This window comes from Moschus berezovskii, chromosome 19 (genome assembly GCF_049115385.1).
Source record: "Moschus berezovskii isolate FMDL1 chromosome 19, NW_MosBer_1.0, whole genome shotgun sequence".
NCBI lineage: Eukaryota > Metazoa > Chordata > Mammalia > Artiodactyla > Moschidae > Moschus > Moschus berezovskii.
Genome location: NC_142478.1, coordinates 61,098,249 through 61,112,354, shown reverse-complemented (window position 1 = coordinate 61,112,354; position 14,106 = coordinate 61,098,249). Strand labels below are relative to the sequence as shown.

Sequence of the window (14,106 nt, the reverse complement as noted above, 5' to 3'; positions counted from 1 at the left end):
TTACACTCTTGCCCCAGTTACCTATCTGACCCCTCAGTTCCTGTATCCACCCCCACCCCAACTCAGTCCGGGCACCGGCCATGGGGGCTTTCTGACCGTCCCTTCATCACAGCTGGTGGAGCTCACAACAGGCCTCCTCATCCTTAGGCACTCAGTTCCTCCTGACCAGGACATCCTTTCCTTGGAGGTCTGCAACCTGTGCCCTCATCTCCTTTCAGGTTTTGATTCCAATGTCACTTTGAGCAGGTTCTCTCCAACCACTCTGTTTAAAACTGGACCCCCCCGCCTTGCCCCCACGACTCCCTCACCCTCTTCCCTGGTTAATAGTTCTCTAGAACACTTCTCATTTCCTAATAAATATTTTACTTTGTTCAGCACCTCTCTTCACTCGAGTGTGAGCTTCCTGAGGGCAAGGTTTTTAAGTGTGGCTCACTGCTGTATCCTCAGCACCCAGAATAATGTCTGACACAGCAGATGCTCAGTAAAAAACTGCTGAGCAACTGAATTTCTCCACCAGATCTCTCAAATACATACAGGGATTGTGGGAAGTAGCAGGGAGTTAATGATTATCTTATCTGACTGGCTTCATAAATAAAGGACTCTTCAATTTTCGGGGAGTAAATGAAAATCAGCAGAGGTTTTACCAGCTTTTTAATCTTTGGGTTGTAAAATATTGCAATTGAGAAAATCACATGAATCAAAGAAATAACTTAATTACTATAAGGGAAACACCACTGGATCCACCACTCAAGCCAAGGAACAACTTTGAAGAAACCCTGGAAGCCCTCCATGGGCCCTCTCCTCCTGCCCCACCCCCACCCCGTGACAACGATCACAATCTGCGCTCTATGGTCATCACTACTTTGCTTTTCTCCAGAGTTTTAACAAACATGCATCCCTGAAAACTCCAGACTAATCTGGTAAGATTCCTTTTAAGTCACTTAATTCACAGCCTTCCCCTTCATCTTTTTTTCCCCTCGTATTTTATTTGTTGAAGAAACCTGGTTGTTTGAGCTGTACTTTCTCATAGTCTGGAATTTGCTGACTGCATTCACATGGTGTAGTTTAACATGCTGTCTTCTAAATTTCTGTAAACTGGATGATCAGAATCAGATTCCATTTACTCTTCATAGGTGGTAGTGAGTTCCGTAAGAAGGCAATTGTGCCTCGTTTGTCTCTTTCTGTGATGTCAGCAGTGATTGCTACTCAAAGGCCCAGGTCCATTCATTCACCAAAGGCCCTAAAGTGGTGATATTCAACTATCCCTTTTCATTACTAGCTAAAATATTTTACGATAAAGAATAATTTCCCCTCATCTATTATCTGGTCCCCCAGCGGCAGCGTATGTAGGAAAAGGCAGAATAAATGCTCACTACTTTCATCAGATCCCAAAACAATAATCTGGGTTATTATTCTCCAAAGGTGACCAATTAGTTGTTGTTAAGTATTATGAGTTCACAGTTACCGTCCACGTGGATGATCGAATCATCACATCTCTGACCAAAGGGAAGCCTCCTCATGCTGGCCCATGAACATTTTTGGTGTGAAACACTGTTTACTTGTCTAAGGGAAGCCTCCTGTCCATGAATACTTTTGACATGAAATACTGTTACTTTCCTTGCTATCTGGCTCCAGGCTTCCAAGATGCTTCCGGGTCATCTTTTAGATTTCCGGCTCCGGACCTAGACTCAACCATTTCTCCAGAAACCCTGGCTGCTTTTGTGGGAAGTACTGACAGACTACATTCTGAAGACTACTGATGATCATTTCTGCTGGGTTGGTTCTTGCTTCCAGACCTTCTCAGTGAGTCTAGTGTGTGTACATATGCATCCATATATACCTAACACATATTTCAGTATCAAGTATCTTATGAGTTCATATTGATAAATCTAATTTAAATGCACAACTATACAGCTTTTGCTTTCTATTATATCTATCTTTTTCCTCCAGGAGAATCCTGTTTCTTCAGGATACAAGGAGTGAATCAGAATATCACATGATCACTTAACTTGTTTCTATTCCACATCTCTCTCATACACACACACACACACACATACACACACACACACCAGCCTTGGAATAACAAAACCAATACTCTCATCACCTTGATGGTTCCTGAAAACAGCAAAACATTTTGCTCATGTTCTCCCCCACTGTCCATTCATTTCTTTTGGAGAGTTGTATCTACACAGAGCTTACAGCCACCACATACAATGCCTTCATCCCTATCAAATGTCACTTGGATTTAATTCTACAAGTAAACCTATACTTAATGCTCACCACTTGTCCTTGGTATTAGGGTCTCTCTGGTTATTTCGGTTGTTTGAAGCTTATTTTCTAGCACATTTTTCAGGTAGAGCTCAAAAAATCCCTGAGTTACTGCAAGTGGATAGGTTTCTCCACAGCTCTTACACTTGGAAATCAATTTGGCTGGATATAAAAATCCTTGGCTGACATTCTCCATCCTTGGATATCTTAAATGTGTTACTCTTTTTCTCTGGAATAGACTACTCCCATTGAAAAGTCTGATGATATTCTGACTTAATTCTCCCTTGTAAGTGGCTTCATCTTTTTTGCTTGGATTCTCAAAGGACTTTCTTGTCTTTAAAGTGCAATAGTTTTACTGAAATATGCTTCCCTGTTGGTCATCCTGGGTCAGTCTTCTTAGCTATGGTGTATGCTCTTCTAATACGCTGCTTCAAATCTTTATTTACTCTTTTTTAAGAACACGAAGAATGTAAATGTAAACGGTTTTCAAGTATCCAATGATTAGTGCCTTAGCATTTATGGAAACTATGCTTCTTCCTTCCTATGCTTTCCATATCCAAACAACAAGCCATTTGCCAAGAATGAATATAAATAGGGTCATTTATGAAAACCAGCCGGAGAAGGCAATGGCAACCCACTCTAGCACTCTTGCCTGGAAAATCCCATGGACAGAGAAGCCTGGTGGGCAGCAGTTCATGGGGTCGCTAAGAGTCAGACAGGACTGAGCAACTTCACTTTCACTTTTCACTTTCATGCATTGGAGAAGGAAATGGCAACCCACTCCAGTGTTCTTGCCTGGAGAATCCCACGGACGGAGGAGCCTGGTGGGTTGCCGTCTATGGGGTCGCACAGAGTCGGACACAACTGAAGCAACTTAGCAGCAGCAGTGTGAAAACCAGCACCCTAAAATACTTACAAACATGAAAGTATTCTCTGTTATTAAAAAACCACCCTGCTTTAGGTTTAAAATATTTTTCAGACTAAAAGTAACATATTTATGCTATCTTATTTCTTTAAAAAATTTATAATAATATACTTTTTTGCTGGCTATTCATATTTAGTCTTTATAACCAACCTGATAAGTAAAAAATCAGTACTTCATTATTATTTAACATTTATCTGAGTGAATTTAAAGGTATTTTTACTAGACTGTGAGTGCCTAGACTTGCTTTCCTGAGAATGTTGTCCTCTTATCCTTTGTACATTTTAAAATTTCTTTTCAGAAATGTTAAGTATTCTACAGACTTTCTTTACAGTTTCTTTGGTCATACAAATCTTTTTTTTTTTTTTTTAACTTCAAAATCATGTCTTTTTTTTTAAAAGTGCCTTTGCATTACCAGTCATGGTTCAAAAGGAATTCCTAGATTGTACATGAAGTCTCCTGTTTTCTTGAAGAATTTTCATGTGATAATTTAAAATTTTAGGTTGTTTAATCTTAGAATTTAATTTTTGCACACGATGCAAGTTTTACTTTCTTCCAGTTGGATATCCAGTTATGTCCAATACCATTCATTAAATAATCGATCTTCTCCCCTCTGAGTGTAAATACGTTATCTTTTATGCTGGGACATGGCTTTGAATGATCCTCTGCTACTGATGGAGCTATCCATTTTTATTCAAATTTTGTAATGTTTGATAACAGATAGCATTATAATATGTTCTAATATCAAGTGGTGGAAGTTTCCTATTGTGTGTGTGTGTTCAGTCACTCACTCGTGCCCAACTCTTTGTGTTCCCATGGACTGTAGCCTGCCAGGCTCCTCTGTCCGTGGGATTTCCCAGGCAAGAATACTAGAGTGGGTTGTCATTTCCTACTCCAGAAGTTTTCCATTGTGATTATTTAAAAACTGTTTGTTTCTGGCTCTTCTTGTGAATATATTCTTCTGTGTGTATTTTATGACAATACTATCCATTTAAGACACAAAAAATTCTTGTTGGATCCTAAATGGAATCGCACTAAGTTTATGTACTAATTTTGGAAGAACTGACATTTTTGTGATAATAAGTCTTATTCAAGGACATGCTCTGCCTTGGGTACTTAGTCACTCAGTTTAGTTCAGTTCAGTCGCTCAGTCATTTCCGACTCTTTGTGACCCCATGAATCACAGCATGCCAGGCCTCCCTGTCCATCACCAACTCCTGGAGTTCACTCAAACTCATGTCCATTGAGTCAGTGATGCCATCCAGCCATCTCACTCTCTGTCGTCCCCTTCTCCTCCCGCCCCCAATCCTTCTCAGCATCGGAGTCTTTTCCAGTGAGTCAACTCGTCGCATGAGGTGGCCGAAGTACTGGAGTCAGTCCTTCCAATGAACACCCAGGATTGATCTCCTTTAGAATGGACTGGTTGGATCTCCTTGCAGTCCAAGGGACTCTCAAGAGTCTTCTCCAGCACCACAGTTCAAAAGCATCAATTCTTCGGCGATCAGCTTTCTTCACAGTCATATCCACACACTCTCATATCCACACATGACCACTGGATGGTCTAGTGGTCCGTCTAGTCAAGGCGGACCTTTGTTGGCAAAGACTAGACGGACCTTTGTTGGCAAAGTAATGTCTCTGCTTTTTAATATATACTATCTAGGTTGGTCATAACAGAAGTGAAGAGGAACTATAAAAAGCCTCTTGATGAAAGTGAAAAGGTTGGCTTGAAGTTCAACATTCAGAAAACAAAGATCATGGCATCTGGTCCCATCACTTCATGGGAAACAGATGGGAAAACAGTGGAAACAGTGTCAGACTTTATTTTTGGGGGCTCCAAAATCACTGCGGATGCTGATTGCAGCCATGAAATTAAAAGACTTTGTCACTCAGTTGAGTCCAATTCTTAACAACCCCATGGACTGCAGCCCACCAGGCTCCTGTGTCCATGGGATTTCCCAGCCAAGAATACCAGAGTGGGTTGCCATTTCCTCCTCCAGGGGATCTTCCTGATCCAGGGATTGAACCTGCATCTCTTATGTCTCCTATGCTCTGCCTTATGTTTTTCAAATAACATTCTATAATCTGACTTAAGAAACTCACTCCTAGGAACTAATACTTAGAAATGAAAGCACTAGAAACATCACTCTCCACATTAACACAAAATAGAGAAGAAAGTGGTATTATCAAAAGAGGGATGGTTAAATAAGTCATGGTATATACTACAAAAAAGCAGGCAGTCATTATTAAAGGTGAATTTGATTTTTACAAAGGGCTATTTATTGAAAAGTACCTATTATATGATCTCACTTTTGTAAAGTAATGATCCCCCTCCATCCTTATGTATATCATATTAGCATGGAAGCCTACAATCTAGGTTGTCATCATAAATTATGGGAGTGGGGGCAGGGAAGGTCAATGCAAATGGAGGGAGAAGAGAGGAAGGAAAAGCCACATAAATAAGAAAAAAAAACCACAACAAAGTCCGCACTAAACATCCAACCAACCAACCAACCAATAAACTCAGTATGTATTGACTATTTATGTATTTAGAAGTCTATGTGTATATATGCAAAAAAGAGAGGTCGACTTTTATTTTTAAAGCTGCACAATACTGACTATTAGATCACCCTTCAATTCATTTATAGATAAACCAAAATAGAAACAGAAAAATGACCTCTGCATCAGGACTCATCCAAGGCCTAGAATAGTGACACATCTTACCTCTCCCCACAGTTGTTCTACTGATAGATATTTTGCTCTCCTAAACCCCTTTGACCACAGTAAAGAAAAATGTCTTACACCTTGTTTGTGAGCTATTTCACAATGAGCTCTCTTAAGGAAGATGTTAAAATAGCATTCTTATCGTCCATCTCAAGTCAAGTTTCCAGAACTTTTAGAGCAGAAAATATTTTTCATAGGTAAGTCAGGCTGGAAGCCAAGTCATCTTTCAGGTAAACTAGAAATTAATCTTCACAGCAGAAAATACAAAGCATAAAAAACTGTAAGCAACAACCAAGAGACAAAGGGTTCTTCTTGATCAGGAGAGATGAACCACTCTGCCAGATATCTACAATGTCCACGGCTAAAGTAAGATCACATTTTACCAGAATTCAGAAACTATGAAAAATTATCCATTAAATAAGACATGCCTAAGAAAAATATTTGTTTACATTCAACTCACAACAGGAAAGTTTGGCGGTGACAACAAAGAAAGGATAATTTGTGTTACTCAAATGACATAATCGATGCAAGTACCCAGAGCGCAGTATCTGACCCCCAGGAGGAATACATACTAATTCTCCTAGAAGGAGTTTTGCACCATTTCTTTAAATATTAATTGTCTTGGTGTATTTACCTTGTATACATGGAATTTTTGAAAAACATAACTATAGCAACATGAATGTAACATGAAGCATTTGAAATACACGTCTCACGGTTCAGCCACACACCTATTACAGCAATTAATCCTGGGGTTATTAGTAAAACAAACTCCTGATAGGACTACAGCTTACCTTCCTTCCATATTTAGGATACACACCAGCTCATCCTCAAAAAATATCTCTGGGCCCTCAAGATTCTCAATGTCACTGAAACCGTTACAAGGGACCTATGAAGAAGACAGACACACAGAGGCCTCAGTAAGGAGTAGCTATGCTGTTGTCTCTCACACACAAAGTTACAAGCAAAGCTGTTGACTTCCAAGGAAGTGGTAACACCTCTCCCATACTATCTGGCACCACCCACCCACTAGGGGAGAAAAGGAATCTGTGGGGTAATAGTAATTCATTCAAATCATATTATTAGCTGCAAATGAATTATATTTGGAATTTATAGACTGGAACTTCTGAAAGTGACAACCCAGAGTTCTCACCTAAGGAAAAACAACTCTGAAAGGAGGACTAAAAACCGTGTCTTTCACAGTACCTATTCTGTGCTGGCAACATTATCAACTAGGAGTCCAGGGCCAGAGAGAGAAGTCTAGGGGTTTGGGTGACTCTGAAGGTCAAGGCATGTTTTCTCCTCTGTAAGCTGAGGTGGTGGTGCTGATGAGCTGTAAGATCACCCCTCTCGGTTTAAAAATTTGATTCCTTTCCCCACTTTTCTTTCTGAAAGCAGGCAGGAAATTTCCTGTCGCCTGTGTGCACGTGGAAACCACAGGAGCACAGGGTCCTGAGCCAAAGCAATCATCTCCCCACAGATCAATCCTAAGCACAGGCCTGGCACGTTCAAAGTCCTTAACACACTTCTAACCATGCAGGGGCACAGGGAAAGACGGAGCTGGGGAAGAAACACCACAATGCACCGTTACTAGACAAAGGCTCGGGCTGTTAAATACGCACACAGAACCAGCTGGACTATAAGTAGAGGCTGCAAACGAGTAGCTCGTGTCCAAGTGCATAAAACACATCCAGCACCCCCACGGATGTGTGTGCAAACATATTTAAACCACTGTGGAATATCTGAGACTTGAGTGCTTTTAGCCAGCATATGGCTTATCCCAAATAGGACACCAATTCTGGCATTCTGACATTAACAAACACTTGTTTATAGAAACGAATTACACTGGGGAACACCTAGCTTTATTCTTTATAGGGAGATATATTCAAATGCATACCAAGTTCAAATTTTCCCTTTCAAAACTTGAAAGGGAATGTGTAAACTCATTAAAAGTAATTAAAATTAGAAATCGGAATAAATGTTCAGTAAATCAGGATAACTCAGACTGGTTCCATTTCTGGACCTCCAATCAGAAATAAAATATTAGTGCTGTCTCTTTTCCAGACTGTGCAAAAAGTTAAGAATCAGGACCTCATACAGAAACTTCTGTGAGACATTCTGTGGAAGAGAAACCAAACAAACCCATGCATTTCAATAACAATAAAAACAAACTAACCCCACAGCTTTTCAGAAATAATGAATATGAGGTGGTATCACTGAGGGAGTAATAATTCTCGCTTTATGGGTAGCTTTTAATCCTTTGTTAGCTTAACAAATAATGCATTCACTACTGGTTTGAACCTGCAAAGCCAGAGAGAAGAACTGTATTAATTTTGTCAACCCTGCTAGGAAAACAACTGGGTGAAATTTGTAGTGTTGCATCATGGATGATACCCCCAATCATGTAGAGACTGCAAAAAATACTGTCTAACCCCCTTAAAGAGAAATAGTGCTGATCTGGATTCCCTCCACATTGCGCTGCGGGTCCCTCCCTCTCACTCCCTCCCCCCATTCTCTCTGGCTTTAGAAAAGTAAAGCTGGCAGGGACAAATGGCTCCGTGTTGTTGGACAGGAGGAAAGGACACAATGACTCTCGCAGCCATCTAAGTGAGGAAGGGATTGTAAGCGCATTGAAAAGGGAGATAGCAAAAAAGAGCTGGATGAGCTAATGCCTACAGACCCAGACGCAGACCACCGCTAGCAGGCAAATGCTTAGAGCTCCATCAACGGATCCTTACGTGCTCTGAAAAGAACCTCTTTGAGAACGAGGCTACAATCTTCCGGGCTTCTAACCCAGCTTTTTGCCGAACTTTGTACTCCTCCAACCAATTGACGTAGTCGGTGGGGCTGTAGTGTTTCATAAGGGAAGGCCACCTACAAGGAGAAAAACACCCCCTCAGCTTAACAGAGACGCAAAGGCAGAAGAAACATGAATCAAAAGCAGCTTTGGAAAACAGTGAAAGCGGTTGGGTTTAGGGATCAGGGGCGGCCCTGGCGAGAGACCCAGTTCAAATCTTCACCCGGCGCGCACACACTTGCATACACTGTGACCTTGGCTTAGCAATATCAATACTGTGTCTCCACTCCCCATTTATAAAATGGGGACAGTCGTAGCAACGGCAATCACAATGAACATGAATTGTGCGCCTCCTAAGAGCGGGGCCCCGTGTAAGGCTCCCCATATATCAGCTCATCTAACCACCACAGTAAAAGACAGGTCTTCATCACAACAACATTTAAAGTCGATACATGAGGCTCAAAAAAGGGAAGCTGCTACCCACAAGGTCACACGGTGAGTATGCCAGGGCCAGATTTTATCCCGGGTCCTAACCGAAATCTGTGCTCTCGGCCAACCGCCAAAGGGATGCTGCGCCCGCTTCCCTCAAAGGGCCGTTAGGATCACTGCATCACCCGGTCCGTGTAAACATTTTAGTACGGAGTCGGGCACAAAAGAAGCGCGCAGGATGGATCAGCGGTGATGACTACGGTCGTCATCCTTGATGGGGGGCCGGGCTGCTGGGAGCTTCCCGAGACGCAGTCTGGGCATCCGCGGGTCCGCCTGGCGTGGACGGAGGGGCCGGCGGCCTGGAGGCCTTTGTGTGTCTGTTCGCGGGAAGGGGTCCTCCCGGGGGTGGGGTCCGCGAGCCGGCAGGGAGGCGGCGGCGGCTCGGAGCAGCCAGGCCGGGGCCCCGGGGCGGGGTGGGGGGCGCGCAGAGAGAGCGGGGAGCGCGGGCTCACCTCACCCGGAACTGCTCCTTCCACACCTTCCCACTACCCTGGCACAGCTCGCGCAGCCGCCGGCAGGTGCTGGAGACGCGGCCGATGTCGGCGGCCGTCAGCGAGCCGCTACACAGGATGTACTCCAGCACCTCTCCGGGCAGGTTGACGAGGCAGCTGAGGCCCGCCGCCTCGGGCGCGGCCTCCTCCACCAGAGCCGGCACCACCTCCATCGCGCTGTCGACCGCTGCCGCCGCCATCTTGTCCGCGTACCTGGGGTCCCGCGCGCGCGCGCGCGCGCCTTCGCTCGCGCCAGGGCGCCCCACTTGGCCCCGCCTACCCGGCTCGAGGGGCGGGCGCCGAGGTCACCCCCTCGGCTCCCCACGCCCCGCCCAGGCCTGTGGCCACAGCCCCGCTTGGCCCCGCCCACCCGCCTCGAGGGGCGGGCGCCGGGGTCCCCCCGCTGCCCCTCCGCTCAGGCCCGTGGCCACACCCCGCCAGCTCCTCTCCCCCTCTTGGCCCCGCCCACCCTCCTCGAGGGGCGGGCACTGGGGTTCCCCCACCCCCACCACAGCCCAGGCCCGTGGCCACACGCCCTCAGCGCTTCTTCCCCGCTTGGCCCCGCCCACCCTCCTCGAGGGGCGGGCACTGGGGTCCCCCCAACCCCCACCACAGCCCAGGCCCGTGGCCACACCCCCTCAGCCCCAGCTGCTCGGAGAGGGCTGCGCCCCTGGCCAAGGGAAGGAAACTCATCTTGGAAAACAACGGCTCAGTGGGCCCGGGAGCTGTGAGGGGTCAGTATTAGTAGCTTCCAGCCTCCGTAATAACCCTAAGAACTGTTCTTCTTCCCAAGTTACAGATGGGGAAACTGAGGTTCAGGGAGATAAATGGACTTGCTGGGAGTCCCTTGTCCCAGATTCTAACCCAGATCTGCTTGACTCTGCTTGACGGATGCTAAACCAGTATGCCGTAATAATAAAACTCATGAGTGGGTGCTGTGCCAAGCATTGTAAGCACGTTCTTCATGGCCGCCTATGTGAGCCCGGCTGTGATAGGTACCATATTTATATTTGATCTACAGATAAGGAAGACCTAGTTCACAAAGGTGAGCGTACTCATTAAAAGTGACAGAGACAAAAAGTGGTCGAACCTGGATTTGAATCCTCCAAACAGGAGTTCCCATTCAGCTAAGGGGAAGGCTTTTTTTTTTTTTTTTTCCACACCTGCACCTATTTAAGTTTTTCAGCTCAGTTTTGTGCCAGGCCCTGTACTGTGTGCCTTGGGGACACAGAGGTGGATAAGACAGTGTCCTTGCTTCCCAGGAGCTCAAAGTCCCCGCCCCCAAGTTTACCTTGTTTCTTTCCCAGTGGTTCCTGCCTTTGAAGGGACTACCCATCCATGTATTCCTGCAAAACTGGAACCTGTTGCCATCCTTGTCACTTCTCTCTCCTTCACCATCTGGGTCCAAATGCCCAGTAGAGCATAACATCTCTAAGCCTCTGCTTTCACATCTATGAAATGGGGATAACAATAGGTCTTCCTATTAAATGAAACAATGCATATACATCAGTTCCCGACGCTGAGTAAGAGAGAAATCCAAAACCTAGGAGATGGAAACAACTTTGTTTCTGTGCTCTTAATTTTGTAGGCCAGGAAACAGGGAAGGGCTTACTTAGCTGGGCAACTCTGAGTTGGAATCAGGTGGTGGCTCCAGATTCAAAGCTTTCAACCACTGCACATGCTAACTGCTGTTAGATCCCACAAGACCTGGAAAAAGGGTTGAGCTATGTGCTGCTGCTGCTAAGTCGCTTCAGTCATGTCCGACTCTGTGCGACCCCATAGACGGCAGCCCACCAGGCTCCTCCGTCCATGGGATTCTCCAGGCAATAAGACTGGAATGGGTTGCCATTTCCTTCTCCAATGCATGAAAGTGAAAGTGAAGTCGCTCAGTCGTGTCCGACTCTTTGCGACCCCATGGACTGCAGTCCACCAGGCTCCTCCGTCCATGGGATTCTCCAGGCAAGAGTACTGGAGTGGGGTGCCATTGCCTTCTATATTAAACCCAAATTTGTCTGCACTCCCTGAGGAGGCTATGTGCTAGCATACACTATTTGTATTCGGATGTCCAATAAAGGTTAAGATTTCTGTGCCTCAGTTACTTCAAAGACACTTTTCTGGGGGGAAATAGGGAAGCAATTTCTTGTCTGAATGATCATTCTTAATATCCATCAAATCTGCCTCTTCTCTCTCTTCAGCCACTGTCTCTGTCCATATCTCTACTGCAGCTCCTAACAGTCCACCCCTGGCCCTGAGAAGGTGAACATCAGCCTTGGTGACATTCAGACCTTGGCAAAGTTTCCAGCCTGTGAGGCAGAAGCTGTTTTTTATGAATGACTCTTGCTTTCTGATCAATGACAAATTAAAATTAAATTCTCCTCTGCCAATCCAGAGAATCCTCCCCAAGCCCTAGGAAAGAAGGACATTTTTATTGTTGAACATGCATTAAACCAGATAGTGATATACATCACAGGTAACCTGCTAATGAGATCACAGAGAGAAATCCCACCCTTTTATAGACAGCCAAGCATTGCATCATGTACCTGCTCCCGAGATTAATGGTGGCTTCTAAATTACCATTCACTTAAAAAGTAAGAGGATCGGAGACTTCTCTGTTGACCTAGTGGCTAAGACTCCGTGCTCCTAATGCAGGGGACCTGGGTTCGAACCCTGGTTGGAGAACTAGATTCCACATGCCGCAACTAAAGATCCCATATGCTGCAACTAAGACCGGCTGCAGCCAAGTTAATTAATTTAAAAAAGAAGCCACACGCAAAGGGACAGCTATTTTATGATCACACGTCTATGAAACATATAGAATAGGCAAATTCTTGGAGACAGAATGTAAATTAGAGGTTTACCAGGGGCTGGGAGGGAGGAGAGAATGGGGGGTTCTTGCTGAATGGGTGTAGAGTTTCTGTCTAGGGTGATAAAAAAGTTCTGGAAAGAGTGGTTGACAGTTACACAGCATGAATGCCCTCCATGTTATTGAATTTATACTTAAAAATAGTTGAATCGTAAATTTCCTGTTGTGTATAGTGTACCATAGTATTAAAAAAAAAATAGAACCCACAGAAAAGAGTCACATCCCTATGAAAGAGACACGAGGGACTTCCCTGGTGGTCCAGTGATAAAGACTCCATGCTTCCAATGCAGGGAGCGAGGGTTAGATCCCTGGTCAATTAACGAAGATCCCACATATCCTGGGGCGTGGCCAAAAAAAAAAAGAGAGCGAGACAGAGGAAAGATTTACACATACAGAATTCATCAAGGAAATGCTCTAAGAAAGAAACGAGGGAATGGGTCTTTTTTCATTTTGGTGACAGGGAAGATTCTAAGTTTTTAATGTACCTTTCTGCTGAACTGCTGACTGTATTTAACCAAAGATGATCCCCACTACCTCTGTGTGCACGTTATCACTTCAGTCGTATCCAACTCTATGCGACCCTATGGACTGTAGCCTGCCGGGCTCCTCTGTCCACGGGATTCTCCAGGCATGAGTACTAGAGTAGGTTCCCATGCCCTCCTCCAGGGGATCTTTCTGACCCAGGCATCTAACCCATGTCTCTTATGTCTCCTGCATTGCAGGCAGGTTCTTTACCATTAGCGCCGCCTGGGAAGCCACGCCCACCCCACCCCCACTAGCTGAGTTCCTATTTAAAATCCCCTTACACAAGCCCCAATCCTTGACTAATCTGGCTCCCCAGAGTTCCTCCTGGGTGTCCTTCCCCTGCTATAGTAAGAGCATATCTTCGTGGACCATCAAGTGTATTTCTGGTTATCTTTGGCTGGAGGACTTCAAAATTCCTTTCCCATGAGACCACCACAGTCCAGCTAGAGAGACTATATCTCAACATCTTCTATGGTTTCCCTTGTTATCAAAATAAATAAACGTATCCTTTCTCTTCTGGTCCAGCCCCTAGATTCTCTCTCCCACCTGCTAATCCAGGGCCACTTTCCTGGACTGTCTGCAGCTCCTACTCATCCTTTAGCTCCAACTCAAGAACTCGCCTGCAGGAACACATGCCTGCTAATCACAGACTAAGCCTGCTTCTCTCTCCTGCCCTTGCAGAGCCCCCTTTCATTCATTCGGTACATAGTCTCAGCTCGTAAAGAATCTGCCTGGATTGCAGGAAACCCTGGTTTGATTCCTGGGTCGGGAACATTCCCTGGAGAAGGGATAGGCTACCCACTCCAGTATTTTTGGGCTTCCCTGATGGCTCAAACGGTAAAGAATCTGCCCGCAATGGCGGAGATCTGGGTTTGATCCCTGGGTGGAGAAGATCCCCTGGAGGAGGGCATGGCCACTCCAGTATTCTTGCCAGGAGAATTCCCATGGACAGAGGAGCCTGGGGGCTACAGTCGGTAGGGTTGCAAAGAGTCAGATATGACTGAGCAACTGAGCACACACATAGTCCTAAACT

General features: G+C 45.1%; 1 protein-coding gene across 3 annotated transcripts in view; it reads right to left on the bottom strand.

Moving 5' to 3' along the window:
- FBXO21 (F-box protein 21) overlaps positions 1–9,968 on the bottom strand; it is a 42,582-nt gene extending 32,614 nt beyond the window's left edge. For 2 of the 3 annotated variants that reach the window (XM_055404590.2, XM_055404591.2), the window contains exons 1-3: positions 9,647–9,964; positions 8,647–8,782; positions 6,703–6,797 (exon numbers count right to left, since the gene is read on the bottom strand). In XM_055404590.2, the coding sequence (XP_055260565.1) occupies positions 6,703–6,797; positions 8,647–8,782; positions 9,647–9,885 (470 nt within the window). In that variant the 5' untranslated portion in view covers positions 9,886–9,964. Of the gene's footprint in view, positions 1–6,702; positions 6,798–8,646; positions 8,783–9,646 lie in introns of all 3 variants that reach the window. The other variant, XM_088828207.1, reaches the window with a different exon arrangement.
- Positions 9,969–14,106: the final 4,138 nt, after the last annotated feature.